Raw genomic sequence first — 19,407 nt, forward strand, 5'->3', positions numbered from 1 at the left:
GAACATACCAACAAAGAAATATTGTTCAAGGTTTAAGCCTAAATGGATGTCAGATGAACTAATGAGACATATGGCAGAGAAGAAAAATGCATGGGATACATATGAATTAACATGTGACACAGAAGCCTATGATAGATATAAGCCGATATGTAACCAAGTTACAAAGGAGATTAGGCAGGCATAGGCAGATTACGAGAAATCTTTGGCAAAGGATGCAAAGAAAAACAGCAAAGAGTTCTTTACTTATGTAAACTCTAGAAGAAAGGGGTTAAATCAGATTGGTCCACTTGATATTGATGGTTCAATTGTTGATGATCCTGCTTAGGTAGCTAACAAACTAAATGAATATTTTGCATCGACATTCACACATGAGGAGTTATTCAGCGAGATTCACATGAGGAGTTATTCAGGAAATGCCAGAGGTGTATTCAACTCTGGAAGTAAGCTAGATAATCTTATAATAACTGAGAGTAAAGTGAAGGAGAAATTGTTTAAGATAAACACCAGAAAGGCACCTGGGGTGGATGGGATCTATCCAGTTATATTAAAGGAGGCAGCAAAGGAAGTAAGCAAACCCTTAACCATAATTATGAGAGCTTCCTTGGACTAAGGGGAGGTACCCATAGCCTGGAGATATGCAAATGTGACCCCAATTCAGAAAGGAGGATCAAAGTCTGACACAAGTAATTATAGACCTGTGAGTTTAACTTCTGTTCCAGGAAAATTAATGGAGGCTCTGGCTAAAGAAGCACTGCAGGATCATCTAGACAAGACTTCAATTATAGCTCAAACACAGCATGGTTTTGTTAAGGGAAAGTCTTTCCTGACCAATATGATTGGATACTATGATGCAGTTACAAAAGAACTGGATGCAGGGAATAACTTTGATATTATATATTTGAATTTTAGAAAGGCTTTTGATACTGTTGCACATGGAAGACTGCTGCACAAATTGAGCAGTGTGGCATTGGAGGCAAATTGCTGCTATGGATAAAGGGATGGTTGATGGGGAGAAGACAGAGTGGTAATCAATGGACAGTGCTCATCGTGGACTAATGTTATTAGTGGAGTCTCTCAGGGTTCAGTGTTGGGTCCATTGTTGTTTTCTGTATTTATAAATGATATTGATGATGGTATACCAAGCTTAATGTTCAAGTTTGCCGACAATACAAAGGTTGGCAGGGTTGTTAAGGACACTACTGACGCTATGCTGCTGCTGCTGCTGCAACAGATCTTAAAAGGTTGAGCAGATGGGCTGAGAGGTGGCAAATGAAGTTTAACATTGACAAATGTAAAGTACTACATATGGGAAACAGCAACCCCAGAGCAATGTATCAATTCTGTGGTACTACACTGACAGTGGTAGAGAATGAAAAGGACCTGGGGTTAATTGTGCAATCAGATATGAAGTTCTTTAAGCAGTGCAGATGGGCTGCAGGAGTAGCTCATGGTGTCTTGTCAATGATATACAGTAATTTTTCTAGCAGGGATAAGGAGGTGATTATTTCCTTGTATAAGGCAATGGTCAGGCCACACCTTGAGTACTGTATACAGGTCTGGAAGCCTTATTTCAAGAAGGATGTAGAGCTGCCGGAACAAAGGGTTGCTCTTATGAAGAAAGGCTTAAGTTTTGCATATTACAGTGTCTGGAGACTAGGCACTGGCGAGGTGATCGAATAGAGGTATATAAAGTTTTGAATGGTTTGAGCATGCTCAATGCCGATGGGTTTCTTCCTCTTTCTCAGAATAATCACCTGAGAGCGCATAAATTCAGATTGAGTTAAGACAGATATAGGATAGACGTGCGGAAATTTGCCTTTAGTCAACAGGTATTTGGTTCGTGGAACAGACTTCCATCCCTTGTTGGTCAAGCTGATAGCCTAAATAAATTTAAGGCTCAGCTGGACAGGTATTTCGAACGAATGGAGGGGTAAAATGGGTTTTTTTTTGCTGATGCTGCATGAGCTTGCTTTCTTGCATCATATGCCTCTACTAATGCTAATGCTAAATGTGGTCTTACAATTGCTTTATACAATGGGATTGTCCTACCTATCTCTACAGTATAATGTTCGATAAATCATTGATAGGACACCACGGGCTCTCCTGGTTGCCCGTTTACACTGTTCAGAAAATTTCATATCTTCCTGTATTGTAACCCCCAGATCCCTTTCCTTCTCCACTGTTTTAATTCAACTCCAACAAGTGTATACTTTATACAGGGGTTGCTATTCTACAAGTGTAAGTAAGACCTTGTATTTAGCAGTAATAAAACATAGCTGCCAGTTCTCTAACCATCTTTGAAGTCTGTTCAAGTCATCCTGAAGGAGCACTGCCTGGCACTTATCATTAAATGGCACTTACCAACCTTCATGTCATCCGCAAAATTTGATATTACACCTTCTATCCCTTTGTCGACGTCATTTATGAAAATGAGAAACAACAGTCGTTCAAGAATTGATTCCTGAGGGACCCCACTCCTGATGTTACACCAATCTGAAAAATATCCATTAATTACACCTCAATGCCTTGTGTCCTGCAGCCACCCAGTAATCCATCTTAGAATCTTACCAGTAATTTCAACCTGTTCAAGCTTATATAGTAACCTCTAATATTAGTAAATTAATAAGAGGAGATTACCTCAATATAGTACGTGGAACACTTCCGTATGATACCCTCCAGAAATTAAAACGGAAAAAACGAAAAAATCGACAACTTACCGGTACATTAAAGTAAAATATAAATAATTAAATAATTAAAGTAAAATATAAATAATTAAAAAATTAAAGTAAAATATAAATAATTAAATAATCTCTAACCTTTTTCACTTTTATCCAAAGGATTAAATTATAATTTACCACCTCGAAAGCTGCCAAAAAAAACAATGCGTAATTGATATTGAATTTGGACTTCGTAGTGTTCCACAAAAAGATGTATTTATTCAACAAGTTAACCAAGTAGTGAATAACATAAAAGAAACGCGACTTCCTAAATTGAATACACATGACAGTTCAGCTTTAAGAGAACTTCGAGAAAATAAGGACATTATTATACAGAGGGCAGATAAAGGAGATACAGTGGTAATACTAGATAAACATGATTATATTAATAAGTTAGATTCAGTTGTGTCTGATACCTCCACTTATCGTGAAGTGGACCCGGCACTGTTTACCAATTTGGTAAATCAATACAATAAAATGTTAACCACATATCGTAAAAACGACTACATTACTATGGTTCAGTTGAAGGAATTGAAGTCCAGAACATACAATATTCCTGCACTTTTTGGTCAGGTAAAATTACACAAGCCTGGATTTCCGATTTGATCTATTGTTTCCTACAGGAACTCGGCATTTTCAGCCTTAGCCACACATGTATATAATATTATAAAACCTTTTAGACAGGTTATACAATTTGGGATTAAGAATTACGATACATTATTTAATAATCTTAAAGACTGTAGACTCGGCGACAATGACAATTTATTCTCATTAGATGTTACCTCATTATATACGAATGTAAACGTTGAATACACATTAGATATTATTTGGGATATGTTAAATAAAAACTCGACACCGATTAATTATACGAAGCTGCCCACTAAGGAAATTTTTCACTTAATTAAACTATTAGTTGAGGCTAACTACATCACCTTTCGAGACAAGGTGTACAAACAAATTTTTGGATTACCAATGGGTTTGAGCCTGAGTGGCTTAATGTCAGAGATCTATCTCTCAACGATTGAGCAGATACATTTGACACCTTTTCGTCCCCGTATCACATACTATGGGAGGTATTTAGACGATGTTCTAGTTATTACTGATAGTAGTACTATCCAAGACATTTTACATTCGTTTAATAATATTCATTCTAGACTCAAATTTACATTGGAAAGGGAAGATACGGATACTAATCATTAAACTTTCTAAATTTCACGCTTACCCGGGACTCGAACAAAATACAATTTAGCATCTATCGAAAACCCACAAACACCGGTATGCTTCTACATTATAATAGCTACCACCCGTTCACCTACAAAAGATCGATTATCTTTAATCAATTTCTAAATGCCTATAAATATTCAACGACGGATTCTGCTTTGGACTCAGAAATACAAATATTAACTAGCAGATTCTTGAACAGGGGTTATCCCATTAACACAATAAATCGAATTAGGGTACAAGCTAAGGATAGGATAAAAAATACTACACCAATCAACAATAGTAATATCAAAAAATACTTTATTTCTGTCCCATATGTTGAACAGTGGCACAAACAGCTTAACAGATTCCTTAAAGATACCGAATTTAAAATTATAGCTAGGCCTATACGGAAGTTACACACTATACTGAACAATCGCTCGGTTCTTTCCGCGTTCGCAACACAAATTAATGATCTAGTATACAACATTTCTTGCGGTGATTGCGACTCATCTTACCAGGGTTCGACGCGGTTTTCTCTTAATATTCGTGTAAATCAACACGAAGCCTCAGTTCGTGCTTCTCGTTCAGCAGCGTCAGAATTAGCCTTTCATGCCATTAACGAAAAACATACCTCTTTATTTAATGAGGCCAAAATACTTAACGTTCAACGTAATTATACGCGACTATTAATTGCAGAAACCGTTGAAATTAAATTACACGAGAATTCTGTCAATGTTCGGCGGCCATATTTGATCTCCGATGCGTGGACCTTTACGCGCATGCGCGAAGACATATAATCACTATTTAAGTTGCAGGTTTAGCCTGATTCGGTAATTTTCATTCCTGTGATCACGTCAGTTGGTCGAAAAGCATTGTCAGCTTCAGGAAGGAAAATCGTTTTGAATATTTTCGTTAGATTCTTTTAATTGCGTTAATTTGAATTTTAATTGTTTTGAATTGTGTTAAATTGATTATTTAATTATTTATATTTTACTTTAATGTACCGGTAAGTTGTCGATTTTTTCGTTTTAATTTCTGGAGGGTATCATACGGAAGTGTTCCACGTACTATATTGAGGTAATCTCCTCTTATTAATTTACTAATATTATTATCAACGTAGAACATATTGAGTATTGAGCTCTGATTCATACTATCTAAGTAACCTCTAATGAAGGACAGAGTCAAATGCTTTGCTAAAATCCAAATAAACTATGTTGAAATTGTTCCCTAAATCCAATTCATGAAAAACTATGTCAAAATAGCCAACTATGTCAGTTAAACATGATTTTCCCTTATATTGTGTGTCCTTCAGAATGCTATTATCTATGTAAATGACCCAGTATTGCACTCTTAGTCATTGCCTCTAAGATTTTTCCTACCATTGAAGTCAGACTAACTGGTCTGTAGTTACCAACTTCATTCTTAGAACCATTTTTATGTATTGGCAATACGTTGGCACTTCTCCAATCCAAAGGAATTCCCCCCCCCCACAGAGTCCAAAGATGCCTTCATAATTAACCACAATGGTTCAGTACACTCCCTTGCACTCTCCCTCAAAACTACAGGATGTATGCCATCAACCCCAGGAACCTCACTTGCTATCATGTTCAAAAAGTGTTTCTAATAAACAATCATCAGTAATTACATCATCACTAATTTCATATGGCTCAGCCTCCCTTGCACAGCTTCTTCTCAGCATGAAGGGTCTTTCATTAGTAAAGAACAATGCAAAGTGCTTATTCAATTCATCTGCAACATCACTTTCCTGCACCCAGTGCACACGGCTATGATCTGATTGGCTTTTTCCTTCCTCATATTCACATACACGAAAAATTCCTTTCCCCATTCTTTGCTCTCTTAGCCAATGCCTTCACATATGCAGCCTTGGCCTCCCTGACCTTATTTGTGGCACTATTACAGATCAATTTGTACCTGTTGTAAGCTTCAGTACTTTTCATCACTCTGTAACTGTCCCATGCTATCTTTTATTGCTCTTTTTGACCAGCCAGCTCTGCAGTCATCCATGTTGGCATCCTTCTCCTGTGATATTTTCTTAAAGGTATGTATGCATTCATGGCTTCTGTAATTTTTGCTTTAAATGTATTCCATAATTCAAATGTATTTGCCATCCCCTGGCAATCTGCCCATTTCACAGATGCCATATAGCACCTTAATCTTGGTGGATATTCTTCTCCGTCGTCCACCAATGCTTTATCCCTACAATCAGACCTACTCTTCTCTATACTCCCTCTTCTCCTTTCTAACAATAAACACCCTTTTTTTTTTTTTTTTTTTTTTACTTGGTCTCTGCCAGGAAACTCAGGCAACCCTGGCAGAGGTCAGCCAGAGTATGATGGACAACCTGGCTCACTTCCCAGTGATGGTGGTGGGCAACACACTGTCCCATAAGGGGCCCTGCAGCCAAGTAGCCAGAGACACAACAACAGAACATAACATTACTTATGCAAGCCAGACATTACACTTTTCTAGCTTTTACAGAGATTCTGTACTTCTTCACAAAGTGTCAAGAAAAATGAAGAATGTGGAAAACCACTGGTGGCACCTCCCACAAAACACCATAGCATCTTAAACTGTAAAAATCCCCTCTTCTGAAGTTAAAACCCGTGCCTTTACCTTTAACTACTGCAACATCTTCCTTCATCTTCCAAGTGACAACTGCATAGTCACTTTGTGATAATGGTGTTTCTGTACCTTAAGTCCTGTGATGTTATCTGATTTGTTAGTATCATGAGGTCAAGAATATTCTCATCCCTAGTACTTTCTCTAACATGCTGGCACAAATAATAATCATCTAGTTTATTTAAAAAAGTTTTCTTTCCACTTATTCCAATCATTGAGGGTCTTTAGATTACCCCCACTCTCATTATTCCTTTGCTTCTGACTAACTCACACCACACAGAACCTCAGACTCAGCAAAAGCTCTTTTCGTGCTCGTGGCATTTATAAGAAGCATGATCCCTCCACCCCTTCTATCTTTCCTAAATGCCTCATACATACATACTGTAGCGGAACTCGTCATCACCAATTTCCAGGTGGTACCACATTTCTGTTAGCCTTATAATATCAGCATCAGTTCTAACCAGGAGTTCAAATTTGGCCATTTTATTGACAACGCTACTAACATTACAGTGGACACAGTTGAGACTAAGTAATCTGTAGTTTACTACCCTGACACACCCCTTGATGTTATTTAGATTTGTATTCCAAGTTTTATCTTCCCCCTCAAATCCCACAACCCAAATACACTGTGATCACTGCCACCTAGTGGTTCTTTTACCTGTAAAATCTTAATGCATGAAGGATCGCTGCTGATAACCAGATCAAGAGTATTGTTTTCTCTTGCTACGTCCCTAACATGCTGGTGTAGGAAACAATCAGTCAATAAACCCACAAAGTCTTTCAGCTGTGCAAGTGACCAACCCACAAGGTCCAGTTAATATCTGGTAAGTTTAAGTCCTTCATTTTATAAGTCATTCTAATTTACTGGCACACTTTCACTGTCCTCCTAGTGCTTATATCACACCAAACTGAACTCAACATTGCACTGGTCACCAATGTCCATTGGAAGCATTGCCTTAGATTTTATGTGCTTCTGAACTAAGAACATAATCCCCCCCCCTGCCCTCACCATATTCACATTCTGAATCCCTTATATCTGAGGCACATCATCACAATGTCTGCATTTTAAGACTTGATTCACACTTAAAGTTCAACAAATTTAATTACTATGCACCTAGCACATTTAATTACTATGCAACTATATTTTCTTTCTTTCTGATTGAAATGTGCTTTATGGCAGTTATTCTTTGATCCTGTAACTCTGAACAGATTTCTTTTTCTGAGACAAGCAACAGATTCTACTCAGATATAATTCATTATGACACATTTAAGTTTGCATGGCATCTTGCTATTCTGGATATAATAGCATCATCATTCTATCACATTTTGTTTTTTTAAAAGTTGCTCTGAGTGATTGGTACATAATACATCCAAAAGGATATCTCCAGATCTTAATAAATCCTTCACAGAAAAAGAAGGGTGTCATTTTCCCGACATCTTTGTTGGATGGATGCGAGATAGGAAGGGACAGCTATATGACAGTTTCTGTGTTTTGTCTTTTTACTGAGTTGGAGTCTGTGGTGTTGTCATTTTCTCAATTAGACTGGGTCTTCAAAGAAAACCCCCAGAAGTGACCAGGGCTTTTTTTGTAAGTAATTATTATTATTATTCTACTAACAATTGTAAGTACTAGTACAATGTTGGGTATTAGTAATTAGTATTATAATGGCAAATGATGCAAGGAAGCTGGCCTTTTCTGTATCTACCAAAATAAAAAAACCTATCATTTATACCTTCCACAGAAGGTATAAATGATAGGGTTTTTTTTTTATTTATTTTTTTTTTTTAAAAGAATGGTACATGGGGCATGCAGAAAATAGCAATCTAAGATATAAATGAAAAAAGGAATACGTTTACCTTTGAATCTTCATCTTGTAATGGAAGGTAACTTTGTAATTTGGCTAAAAAAGAGATATATCTTAATATGAAAAAGAAGAATAAAATGCAACACAAAAGAGTTAACTTTATTATTTTTTAAAATTTTTAATGGATTTAAATATCCAAATGAAAGGTTAATGAGTATCCAAATGTTAAGAAATCAATACTGTAGACTGGTAACACATAAAAAAAAAAAATCAAATGACTACTCAAACAGCTACATGAGTATGGCATTTTAAAATAATATGTTACAGTAAGGTATACAAAAGCAAGTTAGTAAATTCATGCAATGTTTCACATTTTACTTTCCACTGCAATGAGTAAATTCTTTATGGCTTATTATCATATAACACAACTAGCTCATACATCAAACACAGAGATAATTACCAACTTGGGAGATGAAGCAGGAGTAAAACTTCTGACGTTGAATGGCCTCTCCAAAGCGCACACACTCTACAGCACGGACACTTTGAAAAATGCTCTTTTTGTATTTTCAACCACCCTGTACCAGACACTTTGATTATTTCAAAGGAAAAATTTGGGATTACTAAATTTTTCCTTTGAAATAATCAAAGATTTAACAGATTTGGCACTAGCTAGGCTTTTGGACATGGACAATTCTACTAACAAATTTAAAAGGGCATGTATCTTTTTGTGCATTGAAAAGATCCACAAAAGTTACGTGTGTGTGTGTGTGTGTGTGTGTGTGTGTGTGTGTGTGTGTGTGTGTGTGTGTGTGTGAGAGAGAGAGAGAGAGAGAGAGAGAGAGAGAGAGAGAGAGAGAGAGAGAGAGAGATTCATAATGTTTGAAATAAATCAAACTGCATTCAAGTTCTTTAGATGAAATAATATAGTGTCCAGCCAATATAAATATCAATGAACAAACAAAATCTAAATGACCGAAGACTTATCATGCTAGATCAGTGTTTCTCAACCTGCAGGTGAGCCGCAGAAAATCACCTTCCAGTGGTCAATGTTACATTACACTTTTATTCCTAGTTCACCTATTTGTTCAACAAATTTCTTTTAAATTTCATGTAATTCATATATGTTCAAAAAAGAGATATTAAAACCATTTAAAACAATACGTGTATATTAAATATACCCAACAAAAATAACTTCCTGTTTGTGAATATATGAGTATAGTGATTGTAGTGTGTTGCAAAATTTTACCATTTTTAAAAATGTGCTGCAGCAATGAAAAGTTTGAGAAACACTGTGCTAGATGATCATTCTGCAATCTAAAAGGCTGGGGTATCTTACAGGTGATATTTTAAAATTTTCTATTATCAATGGGAAAAGGAATGGTAAACAGTTTAGAAAATAGTAGAACATATGGCAAAAAAAGTTTCACAGATAAGAAAAAAATTGTGGAGTGCTGTAGAGAAAAACTTTTCTAAATCCCTCTAGCTGTAAGTTCCTCTGACTTTGCATGACTGCCCCACAGCAAAAAACAGAAAACATATTTATAAACAAAGTGTAATTTTTCAAAATCACAGAAACATGAATAGGCAATCTCACATCTGAGTAGAAGCTTTTATAGTAGTCAAAAGTTGTTTTGCTTTTCGTTGACATTGAAAACATCTCACAGTAAATTTATGTCAACTTAGGAAAGAAATGAATAAACCGTCTGGTATCTGTCCCATGGTGAGAAATTATTTGACTCCACAATTTACTTAACTGAAAATAGCACAAATAACAATGAACTAAGCATAGATAATAAGTTCAGCAATTGGTCAGTGTCAACTCATGGCTAGGTTGAAGGTTAGGGCAATCATGTTTTTTTTTTTTTTTTTTAATCAGATGAAGTCGATATATAATTATAAACTTTTGACTACTCGGTAGTATAGTATAGTATAGTTTGTTATACAGCAGAATACATTAGCATGTATTCATTGTTCCAACACCTCATTTTGACAATAAACATTGTTAACTGTATGTGAGCTTAAAACATGATGCATGCATTAGGGCATTTTCTCTGACCACTTGGTGTCAGCTAGCAAACTGAACATAAAGACATGTTCAATGACATTTCCACGTGCGTGTTGAGTCCAGGCATATGGCACAATCACTCAAAATCTATGTTGGTATTATTATGTTTATTTCCAAATTGGAAATATGCACATAATGGGGTAAAACACTTCGTGGTATTTTCTTGCCACTTCTTCAGTGACAGCTGTCTTTGTAATATCACAGTCACAAAAGATCACCTTGGTCACAAGAACGTGTAACCTTGGTAAGTTTTCTGACAATTTTTTCATTCCTATTAATTAAGATATCAGATGATACTATTCAAGTTCTTGTGACCAAAGTGACATACACAGCACTTGTACACAGCAAGTTCAATAAGTTCTTGAACTTACATTTACATTTCTCACACTTTTGTTTAATATCTGAAACATGATATTGATGTCAAAATAGTTTAGTAGATTGTGGAACCCTATAAACACTACAAATAAGAATCGGTAGAGAAGAATACTGTATTTCGTTCAATGTCATTTGCACGTAAAATATTCTTGCCAGGTAACATGCAATTGTCAAAGGAGAGCGTTGTGTGGATATCAGAAATGCTTCCATAGTGGTGGTAAGTTTTTTTTTTGCACCCAATACAAATTTTTCTTTTAATATCAAATGTTGCAGGACCTGAAAGCTTCTTAGTGATGAGATGGGGATACTGATCATCTCAGTTTCTACTCAATTTTAATAGTGATTCAAAAATCACCTTTGTTGCCTTTCATTTAACACAGGTGGATATAATATGTCTGCTAAAGTTATTATTAGGTTCATAGTTATGGCCCAAATTCAATTTAAAAATAAGTGTGACACTTGTATCAACATTCAATTTTCCTACTAGCATCAGTATATTTTCTAACAATACACTGCCATTTACATACTCCCTGGATTTTGCATTCATCATAAAATTTGAATTTAGAACCAATTTCTTCCATTTCTGAATAAAAACATGTTGGCAGTAGAAATACTATATCAAGAATAAGACCTTTAACTGGTTCACCTCACAAGAGGCTACAAATAATGCTGCTAAATTAACAAATACAAAAATTGATCTACCCTTCATCACTCAATACAACTCTATTAGCATGTGATTAATATGTAGTGTCTATCACTAATCCTCTCCCTGCTATCTATGCACTTTTCTCTCCCAGGTGATGAATGCAGTTGACCCATCTTTGTTTTCTCCAGTTCCAGTGCAGGAGAGGGGTAATAATTTGTAGTTTTGCCTCTACTCAACACTCTTGGAATACTACATGTAAAGGTAACCATACAGATGGGGCATAAGCAGGCAACAAGGACCTCTCAATGCATTATGTAGGTATCTTCTCAATGATTTATGTGGCATGAACATGATATTGAGGAAAAGTGAATTAATTCTTCCTTGGCCATTTGCCTATGAAACAACAGAGGATTTTGTAAATATGACTTTCTCTAGATCTCATAAAAATTTTAATTTCCTTTGTAATTCCACATTTAATTTAGCCGAAAACACCAAAAAAGCAAGGCCAAATCCAAGGTTATACTAGTTCCAGATATATTCTGTGCTGTCCTTCCACATTAAGTTCAAATGGTTCTAGAAGCTTGAAAAATAAGAAATAATTTGAATTACCAAGGAAGCTATTGAACTGTACAGTGAATTGGGAAGTTGACAGTAAAGTCCTCTTCATCCAGTTCTTCAATCAGTTTTTAAATTGTCTGTGATTGTGTGCATTTGTATAAATAAAGTTCATAACAGACAACACAGATTCTGTGATATGATCTAATTTGATACTTTTTATACCATTTCCCTCCAGTGAATAATATAATGAAATATCCAAAATTCAGGTAATTTCTCAGATTTATGGAGCCACACCAATCCATTCACACACACACACACGCACACACACACACATACACACACACACACACACACACGGGATTCCATCTGTTGCAAGCAATTGCGGCAAGTTTATGAAAAGGAAAATTATTCTTCATAACTACTAACATCAATTCCTCCGTTATATCTCATCTGTGAGTGTGGTTTGTTGTGATATAATACTGAACAGCTCTTCACTTAAAACATAATTGTCAGAAACAATATGGACAATTCCTGATAACTGGAGCTTATGTTGTATATCACAAAACTTGTCCAAAGCAATTTTTAAATAATCACATTGCTCAAGACACATGTGCAGCTGTGACTTAATGCCACTATTTATATCAGAGATTCAACATTCTAAAGCTGCACATCAAAAATTTTGTCTGTGGTTTTCCATTCTTCGGTGATAGATGACAATCAACATCAGTGAGAGTGTTTTTATGCAGTCAGCTTCAGAATATATTTTTTTGCATAAGCTATATGCCAAGCCACATGATAAAGAGTTAACTTTAGCTTGTGATTAGTTTCCATCAAACTAACAGCTAACTTTAGCCTGTAATTAATTTCTGCCAAATTCTTTAATGTTTCAAAGTTTTAAAATATCTAATTTTAAGGAGTATAGTTAAACTGTGGGGGAAATTTCTGATCAGTAAGAGCATGGCTCAATACAAAATGATGTTGCAGATTTGAAAATCTGAACTGTGAGATACGTTCAACAGAGAAGACATTGGTTTACCACTAAATCTTGATGTCATATTCAAAAGTTGCAAAGCCTCAGAATCTATTAGGTAATTAATACTGATCAAACTGATAAACTGAGGATGGCCAGAAAATTATTTATTCTCTAACTCTAGTTAAAAGCCTTTATTTCTGGCAGTATATTCCAACTGCATGTTTTTCATTATTAAAAAATGTAAGAAAAATTTCAGTATAACTTTCAAGTTGTACAAGCAATGCTCAAAAAACTAATTCTAAACTACAATTAAAGTCCCAAGGACGGTGTTGTGGAGACTGGCATAATTAGCCACATGGTACTATGATGTAGGTAACTTACTGTAATTATTCTTAACCAATTGCAACTGCCATTAATGGTTTGCGTACTACTTCATAGTAAAATAACAATCAATGCAGCCCAAATTCAAAAGTTGCAGACCTCAGAATCTATTACAGGTAATTAATACTGATCAAGCTAATAATACAGGAGGATTACAAAATTAAATTGTTTTTATTTTTTATTAAAAAAATTAGATATGTGTTATTGGAACAATTCTGAATTTTAACTTGTGTAAATCTGGGAATGCAGTATAATATAAAAGATGATATGTACATTTGGACATCCAAAGCTTTAAGGAATGTTTCAGCAAATGTGTTTTAAAGCTAAACTAAAAAGGAAAAAAAAAGGTGATGTTATAAGCCATAAAGAAACCAACATTCAAGCAACTAATATGTTAAAGCCTGTATTGTGCAATAAAAAATAACAATTAAATATTAAAATATACTGGATAGTGCAAAAAAATTGTCTCAGCAAATGCATAAATATAAAGAGAAGGTAACCTGTTAATAAATCTTAGTTGCCTTTCTCAGGGAGGGGGTGGACAATAAAACCAATGCAACAAACTCATTTTAATAATATATCATATGTATATACCATGAAATATGTGGTAATTTTTTATTAATTGTTGTAATATAAAAGTAAATGGTTTAAAACAAAATTAAATTTGTTTTAAACTACCCTGTTTATTGTTGTCAAATAAACCTACGATTTTCTGCATTTGATTTCAATCAAATCATGGGGAAATCTTTGGTTCTCACCGAAGGATGAGGGCTCAGTTTTTGGCCTTAAGCCTTGAAGTATGTTTGACTTTGAGACAAAGACCATTAATTCCCTACAGCAACTTAGGCTATACAATTTGTAATGGTGGATGCAATTCTGGGCTAGCATCCGAATCATAAGATTTAAGGTGCATCTACTGTTTTGAAAACAACACTACAACAAGTTGATATGATTAAGTTTAATCTATGACTCTATATCTAAACTTAATCTATGATTAAGTCTGATCTATGTCTCACCAACTATATGTGTAAAGGAAAAGGAAAATGGCCATTGACCCTTTTTCCTTTAAACATAAAGTTGGTGAGACATTTCTCTCATGGCTGGTTGTGACAGATTTCATCAGGTCTTTGCTTGCCATGTTTTGATACAGCTATGACACAAGCATGGTGCCAGTTAAATGAAAAAGTATTTTCTGTGGAAATTCAATTAAAAGTAGTACGTTAAGTGTTGTCTCTTCCCTGGACATGTATCAAAATAACATAATGAACTCTATCAGGTCTTGTGGTGCTATGCTTTTAACTATTTAGAGTAACACATACTTCAACTACATTGGCCAATAAATTTAACCTTTTTGCTATTTTCCTCAAAAAAAAAAAAAAAAAAAAAAAGCTACTCATTACTATTTTGCAGTGCTACAAACAAATATGATCTTAACATTTTGCTATCACATCTGATTTTTTGAGAAAATTAATAATCTTACTTTACTAGTTTATTACAAAATCATTTAAATGGTTTTAATAAAAGTTAAGGAGAGACATTAAAAGGTATTCCTAGAGAGGATATAATATTTTTCAGCAGATCTAATGGTATTCAACAAGCAAGATATAAAATCTCTGATAAATGGTTCACATTGGGCGATGATTCTCAAGCAGGGATACCTTGGGCGTTGCATCCAAAATAGCAGATTTTGATGTGCTTGGTTTTTAGTAAAATATTTATTAGCTAATTGCAAAATTATATTGATTTTACCAAGTATTTATTTCTGATGTCCTAGAATTTATCATGTTTTGGGAAAACTAAATCAAAACCAAACTGTCCAGCCTATCATAGTGGTGAAGTGAAGTCAGATGATTTCTCCAATAAATCACTTTTCACTTCATGTTAGCAGTTTTTGCTATTCTATCTAGTCAATGAAAGGATGTCTATGCTGTTAACAAAAATTTACTTTGTAACTAATGTATCACACTTGACGAACAGTAGCCATATTCTCCTCCAGATGTAGTTATTTGTAATTAGTGTTCCACCAAAATACTCTTTTGTTGTGTCTCCAGCTGAGGGGAGAAACTGGGTGCTTACAGTAATTATTCACTGATGAGTCCTGTTTACTAGACAACTGAATATTGAATATATCAAAGTGAATACACAGCCAAAATTTTTAGCTATTTTCTTCTCTTAAAAATACAGATTAATAGTAGTTATGAGTCCCAGAAATGCTTTCTGTTGTGAGTTTGTGCTGAAGTGAAGTAGGGGTTTTTCTGCATAACTATTTTTAATTTTTATTTCACACCGTTCAATCATGGATAAATTCTTAGTAAGAGCAACAAAGAGAGATTCTATGGAGAGAAGAGAAAATCCTGAGAAAAGATGCAAAGACAAGCCAAGAACACCTCATTATGAGAGACCAAGTGGCAAGTGTAACTGTGACCATTCACCAAGTCTGTCTATGAGCAAATCAGCTCCAGATGAAAACCAAAGAAAAATGACGATATTATAAAATGAATATTTGAAATATGCTTGTATTATTGCGATGATGAGCCATATCAAATCCCTCTGAATTTAAAATGTGAACAGAAACTCGGCAATAGCCGTATGAAACCCTCTCTGTTCATGAGACATTTTGAAGGAAATCATTGAGACTTGAACGGCAAGTACACTGATTATTTTGAAGAAAAAAACAAATATTATATAAAAAGACTTCATTGGTGGACTCTATATTTGAGAGTCATTTGGTTACAAAGGAACTGGATGCCAAAAATAATTTTGATATAAAATTTGATATAATTTTGATATAAAATTTGATATAATTTTGATATAAAATTTGATATAATTTTGATTTAAAAATAATTTTGATTTTCTTGGATTTCATGAAAGCTTTTGACACTGTTGCACATGGAAGACTATTGTACAAATTGGAGCAGAATGGTATTAAGGGTAAGTTGCTACAATGGATAAAAGGATGTTTGAGTCGGAGAAGACAGAGGGTGGTAATCAATGGGTGCTGCTCTTCGTGGACTAATGTTATTAGTGGAGCCCCACAGGGTTCGGTGTTGGGTCCACTGTTGTTTTGTATATTTATCAATGATATTGATGAAGGTATAGCAGGCTTAGTGTTGAAGTTTGCAGATGATACAAAGGGTGGCAGGGTTGTTAAAAACAGTAATGGCAGTGTGCCACTGCAACAGGATCTAGAAAATTTGGGAAGATGGGCTGAGAAGTGGCAACTGAAGTTTAACATTGAAAAATGCAAAGTATTGCATATGGGTAGAAGTACCCCCCAGAGGATCGTACCAACTGTGTCGTACTACACTTAAGGTGGTAGAAAATGAAAAAGACCTGGGAGAAATTGTGCAGTCAGATATGAAGTTTTCTGAGCAATGCAGACAGGCTGCCAGAGCAGGTCATTTGGTTTTGTCAATGATATACAGGAATTTTGCTAGTAGGCAAAAGGAGGTGATTGTCCCTCTGTATAAGGCAATGGTCAGGCCATACCTTGAGTACTGCGTACAGGTCTGGAGGCCTCATTTTAGGAAGGATGTAGAGTGGCTTGAGCATGTATAGATAAGGGCAACAAGATTGGTGAGGGGGATGAAGGGATCCTCTTACCAAGAGAGGCTTAAGTTCTGCAAATTACAGCGGCTGGAGACTAGCACCTGCGAGGTGATCTGATTGAGGTGTATAAGGCCTTGAATGGGTTGAGAACACGGAATTCTGATGGGATTCTTCCACTTGTTCAGATTACAAACCTAAGGAGGCATAAATTCAAATTGAGGAAAGTCAGCTGTAGAATAGATTTGCGGAAATTTGCCTTTATCCAGGGGGTGGTTAATTGCTGGAACAAACTTCCATCTGTCATTGTGGAAGTTGATAGGTTAAATAAATTTAAGGAGGAACTGGACAAACATTTTGAGGGAATGTTGTGTGATTTTTTTTCTTTGGTTGATGCTATATAAGCTCATACGCTTGCTTTCTTGCATCACATGCCACGATTACTATTTCTATCTATATAATGGTGAACTGTGTGAAGATATTCATGTCTGTGACTCAGCCAAAGCATGTTGGCTGAGTCAAGGTAAAGTGCTAGTGAGATTCTCTGAATTATGCTCTGAAATGGTGACATTTCCAACTGATCGTAAAGCTGAAGCCACAAGAAAAACTTGAGATAAACTGCAGAGATTCGTCAACTTTATGTCTAGTGATTATAACTCACAATGGGTTGCATACCTTGCCAATATATTTGACAAACTGAACGCACTGAATCTATCATTTCATGGTACAAGCACACTTTTCATGGCTAATGATAAAATCTCTACATTCAAAGAAAATTATTCTTTGCAGAAAAAGCACTGAAGCAGGACACCATCGATACTTTTACTTCTTGTTGAAAAAAAAATCTCACCAGATTTAGACTTAAGGAAAGCAATAATTGACCACCTCAACACTGCTCTGGATCTCTTTCGAAGAATATTTTCCTGTCAATACAGATATTGAAATTTATATGTGGATAGATAACCCTTTCTTGAAAAACTGAAAACTCCTCTGTCCTATCCACAGAAGAAGAAGAATTGATTGATATATTTTGTGACATGTCACTTGAATAAAAGTTTTTTAGTGTTCCAATGTCTTTGTTCTGGGCAAATTTGTTGGACTTTTCCCCAAATATAACAGACAAAGCAGTTTGTAAACTTTAACTATTTGCAACAACTTATTTATGCGAGTGTGGGTTTGAATATTGTGACACAAAATCAAGAGAAACTTGATGCTTCAACAGACATTCGCTGTCAATTATCAGCGTTGACACCAAATTTCAGCAAAATCGCTGAAAATTGGGAGAAAGTCTCCCATTAGATTCACTGAGTAAGTGTATTTTTTATTTTCTAATTTGGAGCCTTAATAATACTTACATTTTTTAGTTAAAAATTTTGAGCAGCAATTATTTTTTGGTTCTGTTATTATACAGTACACATGTGCAAAAATAAAAAAATGTCCCCTTGTTCATCATCATCAGCCATTTTCAATCCACTGCAGGATGAAGGCCTCTCCAGCAACTTTCCAGTTCCTTCTATTTTGAGCACTGGCCATCCATTTACTACCCACAAACTCATGAATTTCATCTATCCATCTCCACCTTTGTCTTCCAGGTTTTCTTCTAGCTCCTCTTGGATACCATTCTGTTATTTTCTTAGTCCATCTGTCATCATGTCTTCGAGCTATGTGTCCTGCCCAAGACCATTTTAGTTCTTTAGTTTTGATAAGAATGTCCTTTACTTGAGTTTGTTGCCTAATCCATGTGTTTCTCTTCTTATCTAACAGTCTGATTCCCAATATAATTCGTTCCATTCTTAGCTGTGTAGTTCTCAGCTTCTCTTCCATTCTTTTGGTGAGTGCCCAAGTTTCACTTCCATGAGTCATGGTGGGGCGTACACATTGGTTCATTATTTTACGTTTCAGACAAACTGGGATATTGCTCTTCAGTATGTGACTATATTTCCTGAATGCTATCCATCCAAAATTTATTCTTCTCTTGACTTCCAGCCATTTATCATTATTACAGCTAATAACTTGTCCCAGATAAGTATATGATTCCACCTTTTCAATTACTGCTCCTTCAATCATTATTTCCCTTTCTGTGGCATACTTGTTCATCATTACTTTTGTTTTAGCCATATTCATCTTTAGTCCAAAATCCTTACTAGCTGTGCATAACTGATTAAGATTTTCCTCTAATTCTTTGGGATCGTGGCTTACAACCACAATGTCATCTGCAAATCATAAATGGTTTAGGTACGCTCCGTTCACATTGACTCCTTTCTGCAAGCTTCCTCAAAGGCAGCAGTAAACAGCTTCGGAGATATTGTGTCTCCTTGTCGAACTCCTTTCTCAATTTTAAATTTCCTACTGTCTTTGTCTAGTCTAATAAAGGAGGTAGCACACTCATATATTTTCTTCAAAATCACAATATATGGGGTATCAATGCCTTGTCTTTCCAGTGCCCGAAATATTGCCTTATGCTGTATGGAGTCAAAAGCCTTTTCATAATCCACAAA

General features: G+C 35.3%; 1 protein-coding gene across 17 annotated transcripts in view; it reads right to left on the reverse strand.

The window, feature by feature from the left end:
- RhoGAPp190 (Rho GTPase-activating protein 190) overlaps window positions 1-19,407 on the reverse strand; it is a 744,591-nt gene that overhangs the window by 132,204 nt on the left and 592,980 nt on the right. For all 17 annotated transcript variants that reach the window (XM_090374412.1, XM_090374407.1, XM_090374402.1 and 14 more), the window contains one exon: window positions 8,418-8,461. In XM_090374412.1, the coding sequence (XP_090230538.1) occupies window positions 8,418-8,461 (44 nt within the window). The remainder of the gene's footprint in view (window positions 1-8,417; window positions 8,462-19,407) is intronic.

Source organism: Mastigoproctus giganteus, chromosome 5 (genome assembly GCF_048544385.1).
Source record: "Mastigoproctus giganteus isolate SK-2022 chromosome 5, ASM4854438v1, whole genome shotgun sequence".
NCBI classification, from domain to species: Eukaryota; Metazoa; Arthropoda; class Arachnida; order Uropygi; family Thelyphonidae; genus Mastigoproctus; species Mastigoproctus giganteus.